General features: G+C 31.0%; 2 protein-coding genes across 18 annotated transcripts in view; one reads left to right on the top strand and one right to left on the bottom strand.

The window, feature by feature from the left end:
* LOC143250544 (solute carrier family 35 member E3-like) overlaps positions 1-14,546 on the bottom strand; it is a 58,763-nt gene that overhangs the window by 28,397 nt on the left and 15,820 nt on the right. For 2 of the 5 annotated variants that reach the window (XM_076501262.1, XM_076501264.1), the window contains exons 5-8: positions 13,672-13,754; positions 12,753-12,891; positions 12,131-12,225; positions 5,605-5,816 (exon numbers count right to left, since the gene is read on the bottom strand). In XM_076501262.1, coding sequence (XP_076357377.1) covers positions 12,148-12,225; positions 12,753-12,891; positions 13,672-13,754 — 300 coding nt within the window. In that variant the 3' untranslated portion in view covers positions 5,605-5,816; positions 12,131-12,147. Of the gene's footprint in view, positions 1-5,604; positions 5,817-8,304; positions 12,226-12,752; positions 12,892-13,671; positions 13,755-14,546 lie in introns of those variants that run through there. The other 3 variants (XR_013028237.1, XR_013028236.1, XM_076501263.1) reach the window with 2 other exon arrangements.
* The window catches only part of LOC143250540 (uncharacterized), a 51,110-nt gene that overhangs the window by 35,437 nt on the left and 1,127 nt on the right, over positions 1-14,546 (top strand). For 7 of the 13 annotated variants that reach the window (XM_076501253.1, XM_076501247.1, XM_076501246.1 and 4 more), the window contains one exon: positions 7,681-7,718. In XM_076501253.1, coding sequence (XP_076357368.1) covers positions 7,681-7,718 — 38 coding nt within the window. Of the gene's footprint in view, positions 1-7,680; positions 8,308-9,427; positions 9,559-14,546 lie in introns of those variants that run through there. The other 6 variants (XM_076501258.1, XM_076501257.1, XM_076501249.1 and 3 more) reach the window with 3 other exon arrangements.

The raw sequence follows: 14,546 nt of genomic DNA, 5'->3' as shown, positions 1-14,546 counted from the left end.
ACCCTTCAAAATTGAAGAATTGTTCTGAATAAGGAAACTGAGGAATCCAAAGAATTGATATTTATGATCTATTGTTTACGTGAATGTCACTGAAGGAATCTTTTGTGCACTTTTCCCAAAGACAAGAGAAATTTGAGTGATGCCCACATTCCCAGAAGAGAAAGAACCATTCATACAGTAGGATGAGGAGCAAACAAGAGTTAGACTCCCTGTTCCATAGTGTGGAGCTGAATGGAAGTTGGCTGAGTTGAACTAAGATACATGACAAAAGAAATACCCAAACTGACAACATATTATGTTGGAGTAAGAATAGATATATCAACTCTGATAATGGAGCCTGCCTTGGTTGTTTCTGAAAGTAGAATCCAGGTGTGACATTCTTCCAATTTATGAGATGGTTACAGAAGTAACCAGTCGTCCATGAAATTGTGTGTGCACAGGGCTACATAACGGAGGTGATGAGAAACAAATTCATACAATTCAGCAGAACCCATGTGTTGTTGATGATGGTTCAAAGAAAAGAACCCTGAATGGCAGCACCTGACAATTGTGCACATAAAATGCTGATAGTGGTGGGATGCCACCATTATGGAGCCAACAAGATTGCAATTGGACATCCACAATCCTAGTAAAAATGTCAATTTAGAATGAATAATGAGCCACTTGTGAATCTTGGATAATCTACGACTTGGTACAAATGACCCAACTTCTTTGGCCCAACAACCCAACAGGAATAAAATCCCAGAAGAATTGGTATGACTTTTTCTCTACCTCCAGAGCTACCAAACTCTGACAGCCCTAGAGCTAAATTCTGAAATCTAAGGATCTGTGGAAGACAGAAACCCTACAGGTTGGCTGGATAATAGTGATAAGGATATTGACTGAATGACTGATCCTGACTCAAGGAACTCTAGTGCCCATGGATGTATGGTTGACCACATGTAAAAGTAATAATGGAAGAGTGAAACCCTACAGGTCAGCTAGATAATAGTAGTAAGGATGTGAATTGAATGGCTAATCCTGACTCAAGGAACTGTAGTGCTCATGCATGCATGGTTAAAGTTGTCACATATTCAGAACTGAGCTTCCACATATCCTAAAAACCATACAGTAGCCACCAACTCTGATAGATGTTCCAACTGAGTAGTAAAACCCTTGAATGTGAACAGAATCCATTTTGGATACAAAGGGACTGAGGGGATAATGTCAGGGACATGGGCAGAATTATGACCCCCTGTAGGAGTGGACAAAAGTCAAGACAACAACAAGGATGAATGTAGAAGCTGACAGTGAACCAATATGCACATTAAAAATGATTTCAGATCATCATCAATGGACTTGGTGATCCTGAGAGTCTTTCAATAAAATTTAGAGGGCTAATAAATAACTCATCATATAGGGAGAGACAAATCATTGAAAGTTGTTTATTTTAGGAAAAAAATAACATTGGACTTTTGTGTTCACTGTGGGGATTTAAAACACTGAATTCTAGAGTTGTAAGTCTATAGACTTACTACTGTCCTACCAAGGGACTTTGATCTATTAAGGTTAACTACAAATTCTGCTTTATAACCCCCATTTGTAAGATGCATATATATTCTTTGAGAATCAGAACACGTATACTTCCACCTGACAGTGGTAGGCTAAATCACGTAGTTTCAACAACCATGGCAGAAAAGGCATAGCTGTTCCTTCACATTATTGAGCATGAACCTACCTACATGAACCACAATGTCAGCGGATGGAGGGAAAACTATGTATTCACTCTCAGATCTTTTAGCCATCAAGGAATATGCAGGCTCAAAAGCAACTGGGAAAAGACCCAAACATTACACACTGGATAGACCAAAAAAAAAGGAGCCTGAAGCAGTTATCACAAAGTGGCTGGCCACCTGAGAAGCTAATAGAATAAAAGCAGAGAAAAAAAGTGAATCTAAATCCTCTCTAGAATGTCCAGGATCAACCTCAGAGCCACCTGGAGGAACAAAAACTACAAAGCCAAATTTATATCGCATCTCACTACAAATGAGATCACTGAAACTGTCAAATGAGAGTAACTTCCCTGACTCTTGGATGACACTAGATATCAGAGGTGGGATAGGAGAAATCTGATTCATCTACATGCAAGAAATAATAATTCTGGAACTCATGTTGTACATTAGCTTGCCAAATGAAAACCAAATTATGAAAATCAGCTGGGTAACAAAACAAAAAGGATCTCCAAAGATTGTAACACAGCAAGACCTGTTAGTGAACAGTTTGTCAACAAAAAGTAATAACATTAACTGAATTAGGGGCTATATACAGGTATATGATGCACTGACATAAGTGGAGAGTGTCACAAGACTAATATCACCAATGGCAATTAAATGGAGTATAAAAGACTAAAGCAAGCAATAAAAATCAAAACAATGCTTCGATGAGCAAAGGAAGAAACTGTGTCAGTTGACTAATAGCTGTAGCGTAAGAGAAGTATCTTTTGGAAATATTGTTTAATTTTATTTGTGGACTTTGCTCTCATGCCATCAACAAACATGTGACTCAAAGTGTGATTGTTCTTTATGCACTGCAGAATATCTTTAGTATAATTCTTCACTTTCCCATGTAACTTATTGTGCATATATCAGAGATCCTATATTATCTTTAAAAAAAAAAAAGTTATGAAAACTGCAGATAATCCAGTCGTGTGAACATGGATGTTTTTTTTTAATTTCCCGTAAAGCTACACGAGGGCTATCTACGCTAGCCATCCCTAATTTAGCAGTGTAAGACTAGAGGGAAGGCAACTAGTCATCACCACCCACCACCAACTCTTGGACTACTTTTTGACCAAGAAATATTGGGATTGACTGTAACATTATAATGCTCCCAAGGCTGAAAGGGCGAGTATGTTTGGTGAGATTGGGTTTCGAACCTGTGGCCCTCAGATTACAAGTCAAGTGTCTTAACAACCTGACCATGCCAGGCCAACATGGATGGGAAAGCATTTTTTAGTGGCAAGTATCTGTTTGAAATTCAAATCATGCTATATTAACTCTGAAATAAATGTAGATCAGAATACCCACACTAGAAAAGGGAGATGGGAAGGTTAGTGAAAATAATACAGGAAGAATAAATATACTGTCAAGCAGAGTTAGAGTGGAGGGTTTGAAGAACAAGATATGTTAAAAATGGGTTGAACAGACTAGCTCTATAGAAAGACTGGACTGAAAGACACTTAGATATGATGTTCTCAGGAGGATTAAATATTATGATATTAACAACATGTCTGTCAAGAGGAAAACATGCTTATTATAGGAAAGCAGAGCAAAGTTTATGTAAGACCTCGTGATACATGTGTAATGAGTTACACAAAAGGTGGAGAATTACATTGGGCAACAAAAGCTTTTCTCTGCTACTCTAAAAAATGCAACTGTTTCTGTGCAATTTGATGTTGCTGATTCTAAAATTTGTGTTGGAAGTTACTGATCACCTCTAACTTTTAAGTTTGATAGATTTATTCAAAATATTTATATTTCACAAAAATAACTATTTACTCATGGAAAATTGCATTTAAAAATGTTGAAAAACAATACATGATAGCAATACAGTTAAAAAAAAAAAAGAGCAATGAGTATAATAAGGTTATATACCAAAAATACATTAAGGCTATGTTCAAAACTTTCATCATGGCATTGTTTTTTAAATTTTTGTTATAAAATATCTACTTGACTTGTGCCTTTTGTGTATGTTTGCAGTTTCATGCTGTAAGAACCAACAGTAATCTTCCATCATTGCAGGATTCTTTATTCTTGATATTGCTGTTCCATTGTAGCAATATCTTTTTGGAAGCACTGACCATTTCCATCACTCACAGTACCTACATCATTGTAAGAAGTACCTGTTTAGTGACATTCTACATCCCATTTTCATGTAGTTTGCAAGCATATCATCAGTCACCATATTTTAGTTTTCATTTCTGGTATTTCCTAAGAATATTTTGACAACCAGTTTGAATAATTTTCAAGCAGGAAGGTCTTTCTCATTGAGTACTATTTCGAAATCATCATACATCAGCACTTCCTGAATCTGTGGCTCTACAAAGATATCTCCTTTCATTTTTGTTTCACTGATTTTTGGATATCTGAAACCATTACCATCTTTGTTCATTTATGAGACTCAATTTAATATGAAGTGGGAGAAGAAACACATTTGGAGGATTCACTGGAGGTTGATGGTTAACACTGTTTTTCTGGCACAGAATTCTTTCTCATTGATTACTTCTTTTTCAAATGCTTTTTTTCATCTTGGCTGTTCCAGACACAAAACACAACAACGTTTGGTATATTTACTCTGCAGGCCTAGTAGGAGTGGAATAACTTTTAGATCACCACATATGTTCTACCTAGGATGATCATAATTAATAGTCTGTAGTATAATCTGCATGTTTTATAAGTCTATTTCATGTTTAGAGCATGAGCAACAGGAAACAATGGCTTAGTGTTCCTAATGTGCACAAGTACAACGTTCTGACTAACTTTAGCCGAGTCCATAAAAAGTCTTCATTCTTGAGGATGTTACTGAAAACTTCATTATTCCATTAATGCATCACATTTTGTAAAGAAACACAAAATATCTTGCATGCTATGGTGAGAAGCATGACTTTGATAAAGTGACACTCTTGTTTCTGGAGCTACTAAATCACAATGCTGCTTTGAAGTCACAAACCAGATCAATTAGTTCTTCTTGTAAGGCCAGATGAGACAGCTTATATTGAGGTACCACAGGAATAAAATTAATAACTGAAGAGGATTCATTATCTTCTTCACATGATAACTCTTCTGTTTCCCAGTGTGCTGAATAAACTTGTTTCATTGCAGATGCAATATCTGGATATTTAATGTCTTGCTTAGTTTTGCTTGGATATCCAGATACATTAGTCATACAAAAACAACAGGTAATTAAATGACCTTTGGGCTCGTACCATATTGTTGGAACTGCAAATGACATATTTGCTCTCTTCTTATTCAGTCACTGTGTCAAGTCAGATATGCAAACTGTACAACATACATGAGGAGCCCAATGTTCTTCCTTCATGATGCTGTAATATATCTTTCACAAATATAGCAGAAACGAATGAGGTGATTTTTCCACTTTATATGAACTGAAGGCAGCCAGCATTTCAAATGATATTTTAAACTTATAAAATAATTGATGTTTACAGAACTAGAATTTAAAAACAAAGTTTTGTGGAATTTCATTATATTACAGGTATGATGCAAGGAAGAAGACTGGACTTTGTTCTGATTGGGTACAGAGTTATGCAAAGTGATCACCTAAGTGAGTGAGAGGCAACTGAAAGATGTCTGTCTCCACTCCTTTTATGCTTGGTTCAGGGATTTCTCAACTGTTGTAGCAAACTGAGCACTTGAAGGTTTTGTGGTTCCTGGGCAGAGCAGGATTGTGTAAAAGAAGCAAAAGTGGTGTAATATGCTACAATTATACCAAGAACAAAAGCATATATGGACAACATATTTAGACTTTTACTCCAACACATTACAGTCAGTGTTTGAATTTATAAAAAATGTATACTTTTTACAAAATAAACTGTTCAAGTAAAATTAGTTTCACAGCAAAAATCTATTTTATTGAGTTGATTGCATGGTATTTCACATAGTGTCAATAAAATACCAAGATTTTATAATAATTCAAAATCTAAAATCTTGGACGAATTCTGACTACATTTTTGAAATCAGCACCATCAAATTTCCTCAAATCACTTGAGTTTTCTCTAGCACAAAATTGTTTGTTGTCCTGTGTTGAGGATAAGATATATTCTGCAATAGAAAACAGTTTAAAGAATTGAGACACATATTTGTTGATAATATGAGAGTAAACTCAGCAGTGAAAGGTCTACTGTACTTCAGAGGTAAAATTATCTGATTTAAATCAGCAGAATTATAAATAGGCAGTATAATAACATGTAAATCAGTCATCAACCTTAAAATGTTAAGTTCAGTTTTTTAAAGTGTAAAATTCAGTTAAGATAGGTTTTTAGCTGCAGAAATCCTTCATATTATCAACAAACTTTGATATTTTTTCACATGATGTTTCAAGTATTTTGTAAAAATGAACACAAGTTTGCTGCATAAACATTTCCTCTGAAAAAAAAATTGTTTTTTCAACTTTTAATCTTAAGTTTATACAGTTAAATAATAGTCATGCAAATTTTTTGTTTAAGAAATTATTTTAAATCGTGTAATTAACAGTACTCGACTTACCATTGTTACTATCAATATTATTGCTTGTTGAAAATGTACAATTGCTTTCCCATATAAAGCCTGTCTGTTTAAAACTTTTAGCTGTGAAATTTGAATGTCACTCCATATACACTAATAACACAGTTAATAATATATTGAGTTTATATTAAAGTTTATATACTTGTATGTATTGCCCTTTTGTATGAATGAAACTTAAAAAGAAAACCATACACCCTGTCATGCAAAGAGGTGCTCATTATCTTCTTCACATGATAACTCTTCTGTTTCAAATTCCTTGTTGATTGGAATTTATATAATATGAAGGTTTTGTGGTTTTAACAAAAACACAGTGTTATGTAAAAACTGTGAACCATTATTCACAGGTAAATTACATGCCAATTACACAGCTACGATTTTAGGGCTCATTCACAATTTTTGCTATTTTCATAATCATGCAATATGTACCTTACTTGTGACCTCTCTCTGAAAGCTTACATATGAAATTGTAAAGTTTCTTTTAGAGACCAGACATTAATGTTGTAAATATAGGAATGGAAAAAATGCAAGGTATTTAAATTCACAAAACAAGTCAGGTTTTCTGCTTACCAATCCTCTTCAAAGTAATTTACCAATAAAAACTGATGTTTTTAAATGTGTACACTGACTCCTCCCAGCATACTTTTGGGAAAAGTTGTGAATTACCCTCAATACAGTGTTATTTGTAGCTCATTCAGAAGTTGCTGTTTTTTATTCAATCTATAAAAGTGTTAGTTATTTTATGAAAGTAACATATTGAAAGACGAAATATTGATTTCTGGAATGATAATAGGTGGTAGCTGCTACAATAAAAATCTGTAATGAATATTACAAATGTGGTCACTAGTATGAAAAATATGTTACTAAGTTGATAATAAATGTAATAGACAGGACAATTTTTAGGACAATAATATGCATTCAAAGATAGTATACAGTATTTCATTATTAATTTCTCAATATTAAAGTAAATACACATTTAGATCTATAAAATATTAAATATTGCTGTTTGGTTTTTTTCTTCTTTTAAATAAAAAAAAAAGAACAACATATAAGAGACAATGTTTCTATATATGATTTGTTTTAATTTGAAACATTAAGTTGATTCTTATCAATTTAACCTTTGTCATGATACATTATTACCAAACTGTGAACCATTTAACCTTCTTTTTGGCAAGATACAACTTAAGAATTATCAATAATTTAAGAATATACATGGCAATAAATAACTGTCTTTTTTTTATTATTCACAAAGAATTAAGACCAGACTAGTAAAATACATTGATTTTCCAGTATTGTTTTATAAATGAATAAGTGGCCATTCCTTATTATTCATGTCTAAAATAATACCTGTAAAGTAACTGTTAGGAAATATCTCAACTTTAAAACTTGTTCATTATTTCCACAGATTCTTCTCCAGAACCAGTTAGTGATTCATCTTCTGTTGTAAGTATACGTACATAATGAACTCCTGTTTATATATCATCAATATTAATATTCTCCTAGTTGTCCATATAAATATATGTAACATCTGGCTGTTAAAACTAGTTCTTATTGGTTGAATAATTAAAAAAACAAAAACAGGTTGCAGCAAGAATATTCAGTTTCAGTTAAAATAGTAGATTTTCACTCATAATATATTATACCTATTTTATGTACAAATTCCTTAAATGTTCATGCTTGATGATTTGGCAATTTCATATTTATTTGATACTCAATCTAAAAACATGTCTACATTTCTTCAAGTATGAAACAAGTCTCAACTGATTAAAAATGATAATGTCTGATGAACAGCAGTGGTAGAATGAAGTCTTAATTTAACTTGTATTTAGCATACATTGATACTTGAAGGTTTAGTACGATGCATTTTTCTTCACAGCAAGAAATATGGATGTAAGGAAAAGGAAAGAAAGCAGATTTATTGTGAAGCATCTATTTACTAATTTTTTTTTACAGCATGAAATAGTCATTCAGATATCACTGTTTCATTCAGACTTGCTTTTGTTCAAATAATAAAAACACTTTGGTATTATTACACTTTAGTTTCAGTTAATTTATTTACAGAATGGCACGAAACTAATTAAAAAAGTTAACAGTATTAAATGTATTATAGAAACTAGAAAAGGTTTCAAAAATAAAATCATAAATACAAAATAAAGTTGAAAAAAATGTAGATCAACAGTTATCAAACTTTAGTAACTTGAGGATCCATATTAGTTTAAAATTGTTTATGGACCTCCAAACCTAAAATTCATGTACATTAAAAACTATTTTTAATTGATATAAACTTAGCTTTACAAAAAACAATTTTTGTGCTGTAAATCACATTTTCATATGACTCATACCACTATACCCCCTTTCAGAGTACTCTCGTGAACCTTCAGAGGTACACCCACAGACCTCAGTTTGAGAAATGCTATACTAGAAAGTTTTGCTTTTCAGTCAAACCCTGATTAGATCTGGTGAAAGTTCCAAATGATAATCAGAATAACTGAACCTTATTAGATTATGAACTATATAAAATAATGAATAAGCCAATGTATCAAACTTGTAGCAAAAAAACAGTCTCATAAACAACGTTTCAACTGTGATGTGCAGAGCTGGGCAATTAGTAGAATCTGATAACTGATTAATCATTGGACTTATGATTTGATTACATTCAACAAATCAATCATTCTCACAAGTCTTGATTAATTAAAATACTCATATCTTACTATAAGTAGTGTGGCTTGTACATAGGTGACTGAAATAATAGATCTACTGTATGCAATTTAATGAGTTTTACCACAAACAAAAATCCATAAAAAAATTAACAATTTGGGTATTCTAAATACAGACAATTAGAAAATAACTAGTACATTCAACAAGTTTTTTTTATAACACAATTTTCTTTATAATATTACACAACTTTCACTAGAAGTACTTTTCTCATGAGAAAACTTTCACTAGAACTGTACTGTGCATGAGGGTTTGATTATATCTTTATTAATGTAATATGTAAATATAGTACTAAAAAAAGGAGTTAAAAATTTTCTCAATAGTAACAATTTTGATATATAAACAACTACAGTTTTACATCAGTAAAATTTATAAAATTTTGAGCTCTGTACATTAAATCATTTTGATGCGTTCAATTGAGTTTTGTATGATTACAGAGCACAATCCAAACATTTTCCCTATGCAGTACTTCCCAGGAAAAGAATCTTTTTTAAAAAAAAAATCTTCACTTCTTCTCAATGTTTTCAATGAGGTATGAATACCATAATTAGTAATTACCTGACAATGACCGAAGAAGGTCAAAATGTTGTTCACTCCTCTACGTAAAAAAATTTTCTCAATCCAAATGAGCCGTTTTTACATATATGTTAGAAAAACTATTTTTGTAAAGTTTTGTATTTTTGTAACTTATAATAGTTTATTAAGATGAACAACCTTAAATTAATGGAAAATAATACTAACAATCCATAATGGTAATAATAAAAAAACATTAATATCCATCAGTTTATTGTTTTTATGTCTTTACCCAATTGTATTTTCATTTAGTTGATTTACTCAGTGTAAATGAAGCTCACAGATAATCATTCAAGTTAATCTCCCAGCCCTAGTGATACATGTATATCATTAAGTTGCTTATACTGAATGATTATCTTCCACAGTCATTATGGAAATTCATAAATACATTTTTAAAGATGTGGGCTAGCATAATTCAGTTAAAAAAGACAAGATGGAATCTTATTTCTGTTTTCATTAATTCAGTCTTATCAAAATATTTACAAAGCATGAGTTCTAAAACAAAAAAGCTGTAGCCATTCTTTTTAATTGAAATATAGTAAAACACCATAATGATATTTTTAATAGATATATTATACTCCTTTAACATGAGAATTAAAAAAAAAATTCACTGTTTTTGTTTGCTCTATCTTTTAGCAGATTCGATGTTAGCTTAAAAAATACGGGTACACACAATAACAAGTAATGAAAAGTCAGGGGGAAAAAGTTAATCTTTCACAAAAATGGTTTATGTTTCATGCACTAACTGAGACCAAGTTACCCCATATGTAAATGAAACAAAAAAAAAAAATCAATATTACACCAGTTATGTAAGTTTGGCCACTATCTGTTAGAAAACTGACTATATACCAACTTTTCATACTGTTAAAATATTTGCTTCTAATATTTCACTTTCTGTTCTATGCGTGAACATCCAACGTACAAGACTGCTTCATATAGATATTCATACAGATAAACAATGAACATTATACAAGTACTAGATAAATGATGTATAAAAAAAAAAAGAAACTATATCACACATTCTCAAATTATGTTACCATGTCTTCTTCACTGGTATAAGTTTCAATTGTGTTTAGCAGAGAAAGTTAAAAGAGTTTAATTTGCTCTTTGAGGACACAATTCTTGTTTCTTAAAAACAAATAAAATATGGCTCCAAATTCAATTGTGATTATTATATTTTAATCATAGGAAAAAACAGATGTTGCTAACAAGAGGTTTTAAAGCAACATTATACAGGGTGTTCGAAAAGTCACTGTGCAGTTTGAAAGCACCGATAACAACATTCATTCAGTCTATTTCAAGCCAACAACTGATAGCGGTGTTTAGAAACAAAATAAGAAGAATCCAAGCCTGTATTAATGCCAACAGGGGTCACTTTCAACATTGTTTATAATTGTCATTCATATTTACCTCCTGTGTTCTATATTGAAACATGTCTGTTGATAAATATACAAGTGCACAGTGATTTTCCAAACACCCTGTATGTGTATAGTATATGCTTAGACAACAATATATCCATGTACCTTTCAATGAGTGGATTCAAAGCACCAGCTAGGAAGGTGCATTGAGTTTGAAGTATGAGGTAAAAATGTCGATTATTCAATTATCATTTCATCTCAATGACTGATCTTGTAAATGTCATTGAGATTTATATACCTGATTAAATAAGCATATAATGGTTTAATATGTAGAGCCAACAAGTCATTTCTATGTATATGACAGAATCATTTTATTAATAACAAAAAATTTAAACATTATAAGAAAAAAAAAGTATTATTGATATATTATTTCTGTTTATGAATAAGAACAATGAAGGCACTCTGATATGGTATTTCTTACTAATGTAACATTACTACTATGCATGATTTTCACAAAAAACTTTATATTTACAAGGAGATTAGATACAAGAAGTGTATGGAATTTTCATTCCAGTACATTGCTTTCTACAATCAAAATGTTTAAAAAATAAAGAATATTTCACACAATGTGCATATATTAACACTTAACTTGTATAAACTTGTGTTTTAACCTGTTCCCACTAAAAAAAGAAATGTTTCTTTATTAACCCTAGCATAACCAGCTAAATGGATTACATCCATTTTGATACAAATCTTTCCAACATTGTCTATATTTAAAGCAAAACATTTAATATTATAAGATATTACTTTTATTCAAATAAAAAATAACTTATAATTTTTTGCTAATAAAATGTATTACTTTTATTTAAATGGGGAACTGATGTAATACACAGTCTTTAATGTATTGAAAACTACCTAGTAGCTATTTTATTAATAAAAACTTCATTATTATTTGTGTTCACACAACTACCCTATTGTTTAATTATAGTAAAACTGTTTATTTTCTAGACAACTTATAACACTTCTAATTCTTTTACTTTTTCTTTTAGTACTCTGTTCTTGCCTTGCATATAGTAAACATCAGAGCAAACACAAATAAAATGACCACTATAGTATGAATACTGAAGTTTCAAGTTACAACACTGGATAAATGTATGTAGTCCCTGATGCTGTTACAAGTCAAAGCTGATAATGTTAGGGTTAAATTACCTCAGTACACTTCATAATTATTTACTACTTGATCTATCTGACACAGGGAGTTTGTTTGGCAATGGCAGTCCCTTTGACTGTTGTTGTTCTTTAAGCTGTCAAAGACAAAGAGAGTACCACAAATATGAATAATTCTGTCACTCTGTTTCAAGCATTCTAAAAAACTAAGAACAAACACCTAAGGATTTTACAATATCTTATAGAATAAAATTAAGATACAAAAGTTACTTTTAATTACCTCTAAAGGAGTTTTAAGTTAATGTAAAAGAAAACTTTTATACAATTAGTAATATCAGTAAATTAACATTAAAACTGTACAAAATGAATGAACCAATAGTATTAAAATCATTTTATTTAAAATTGGGTATCTGGTATTAAAAAATAAACACATATATAATTACAAAGTAAGATTGTTGTTAGCCAGTAGTTCATAATTAGGGGCAGTGTCATATTGCCTGGACTGCACAGTGATAAACATGGATATGGAACTCCATAATTAGAGGAAGGGGGACCTATGCTTTGGCTTGTCCTACAGCATGAAACTAAATTCAGATCATTAAAAATATTTCCCACAAAACAAACTTAACCTGTATTAGAAGTACATGACATTTGAACAACCTACCTTAATGTGGGTGTAAAGATAAACACCAATAAATGTCATCAGTATTCCCAAAAACTGCACACCCTGAATTGGATCATGGAAGAGGACATATCCACCAATCAAAGTCAGACAGAACTTTAACTGTCCAAGAACATTATATCTGAACCATAGTTGTTAAAGGTGCATATTGCTTTAAAACTCTTTAGAAATGGCAGATGAACCACCTGTCAGCACATTTTGAAGCAATTGTTAGAGCAATACCTGAAATAACTATTACATTAGAAAAATATGGATAAAATTTGTGACAGGACTTAGATGTAGCTATTGTTAGCTGATAAATAACAAAAGTCAATATTTTCCTAAATGAAAAACATATGTCTGATTGGTACTTACCACCTTTCACATAATAGCTTCTCTTATTCAGTGCTGTCCTTTACATGCATTTTTTTTCTCTCACCACAATCCCTTAATAGTACAATTACCAGTATGCAACTCTTGGGAAAGTTTTTTTTATAAAAATGAAACGAGTTGATGAAATATTTTTAAATTTGTCTTGTACAATCCTAAGATTATGTTGTTTTACAAAAAAACAAGACATTTAATTTTGATTTGTTCTGCTTTTTATAATAAAACAATCATTATTTAATGTAGTTACATGGACCATTTAATTTTATTTTAAAACTTAAATTTAAATCAAATTTTGGTGAAGAAAAAATCAAAGAATGATTTACAGGCTGAATAAATTCTTTATTTCACTATTCCCTTCCACTGAAAACTTAAAAATACACCACACACAAAAATAAGGAAGAATAATCTTACAAATTTTGACCCCATATTATCTCTATTATCAGCACTTGTAGCTAAATTTAACTAATAACATAATTTTTAAAACTCTATACATCAATAAATTCATTGACTTATGGTAACACAATAAGGATACGTAACTGCTGAAGTGTTACCAATAATCCAATAGATGGAAAGGTTCACCAGGAAAGCTACAACGCCAGATGACAGCACCATTATCTATAAACAACAAGTATATATTAACATCTCACTGAAATTAGAAAAGTAACAAGCAAGAATCTTTGGAATAGTTTCATTTTGATTTAATATTTAAAATAATAAGTAAACAAAAACAATGTAAATAGTATTAAGATAGTGGTAACTATATTAAAATAGCAAGAAAAAACAGCACTCATTAATCAGTTACTTCTGTTTCTAAAAATGATCGTTAAAACCTATTCTAGAAATATTTAGTACTCTTTACTTGTATATACATTAATGTATAAATAATTCTTATTTGATTTAATTCATACTTCTTACTGGGCCGTGTTAATTTAAAATAATTAAAATAATGTGTTAATCAAAAATTTACATCATTAAGTTCTGTTTACAGATAATAAATACTAATTTGAGAGCCATGTAGAATGTATGAAGTTTTATTTAAAGTTACAATGAAATATGTATGCAAGGTGCTTACTGTTGTTTAAGAGGTTCCATAATTTTTGCTTTTAAATGTCTTTTAATAGACTTGTGCAATGCACTTAACTATCCTATTCATGAGGCAAATGGAAAAACTTAGAACCCAACTGGGAGAATTAAACTGTTGTATTTAAATTGTTTTTAATAAAACTGATCCCCATTAGTAATCAGTAATGACGAGAAAACCCATTTGTAGAGAAATATATATGTAAAAACGACTAGTTTGGGTTGAGAAAATTTTTTATGTAGAGGAGCGAACAATGTCTCGACCTTCTTCGGTCATTATCAGGTTCACAAAGAAAGAAATGGTTACTGACTGATAGCTGACCACAT

Source organism: Tachypleus tridentatus, chromosome 5 (assembly GCF_004210375.1).
Source record: "Tachypleus tridentatus isolate NWPU-2018 chromosome 5, ASM421037v1, whole genome shotgun sequence".
Classification (NCBI taxonomy): domain Eukaryota; kingdom Metazoa; phylum Arthropoda; class Merostomata; order Xiphosura; family Limulidae; genus Tachypleus; species Tachypleus tridentatus.
The sequence above is the reverse complement of the archived record's forward strand: the minus strand, read 5'-3'. Positions and strand labels throughout refer to the sequence as shown.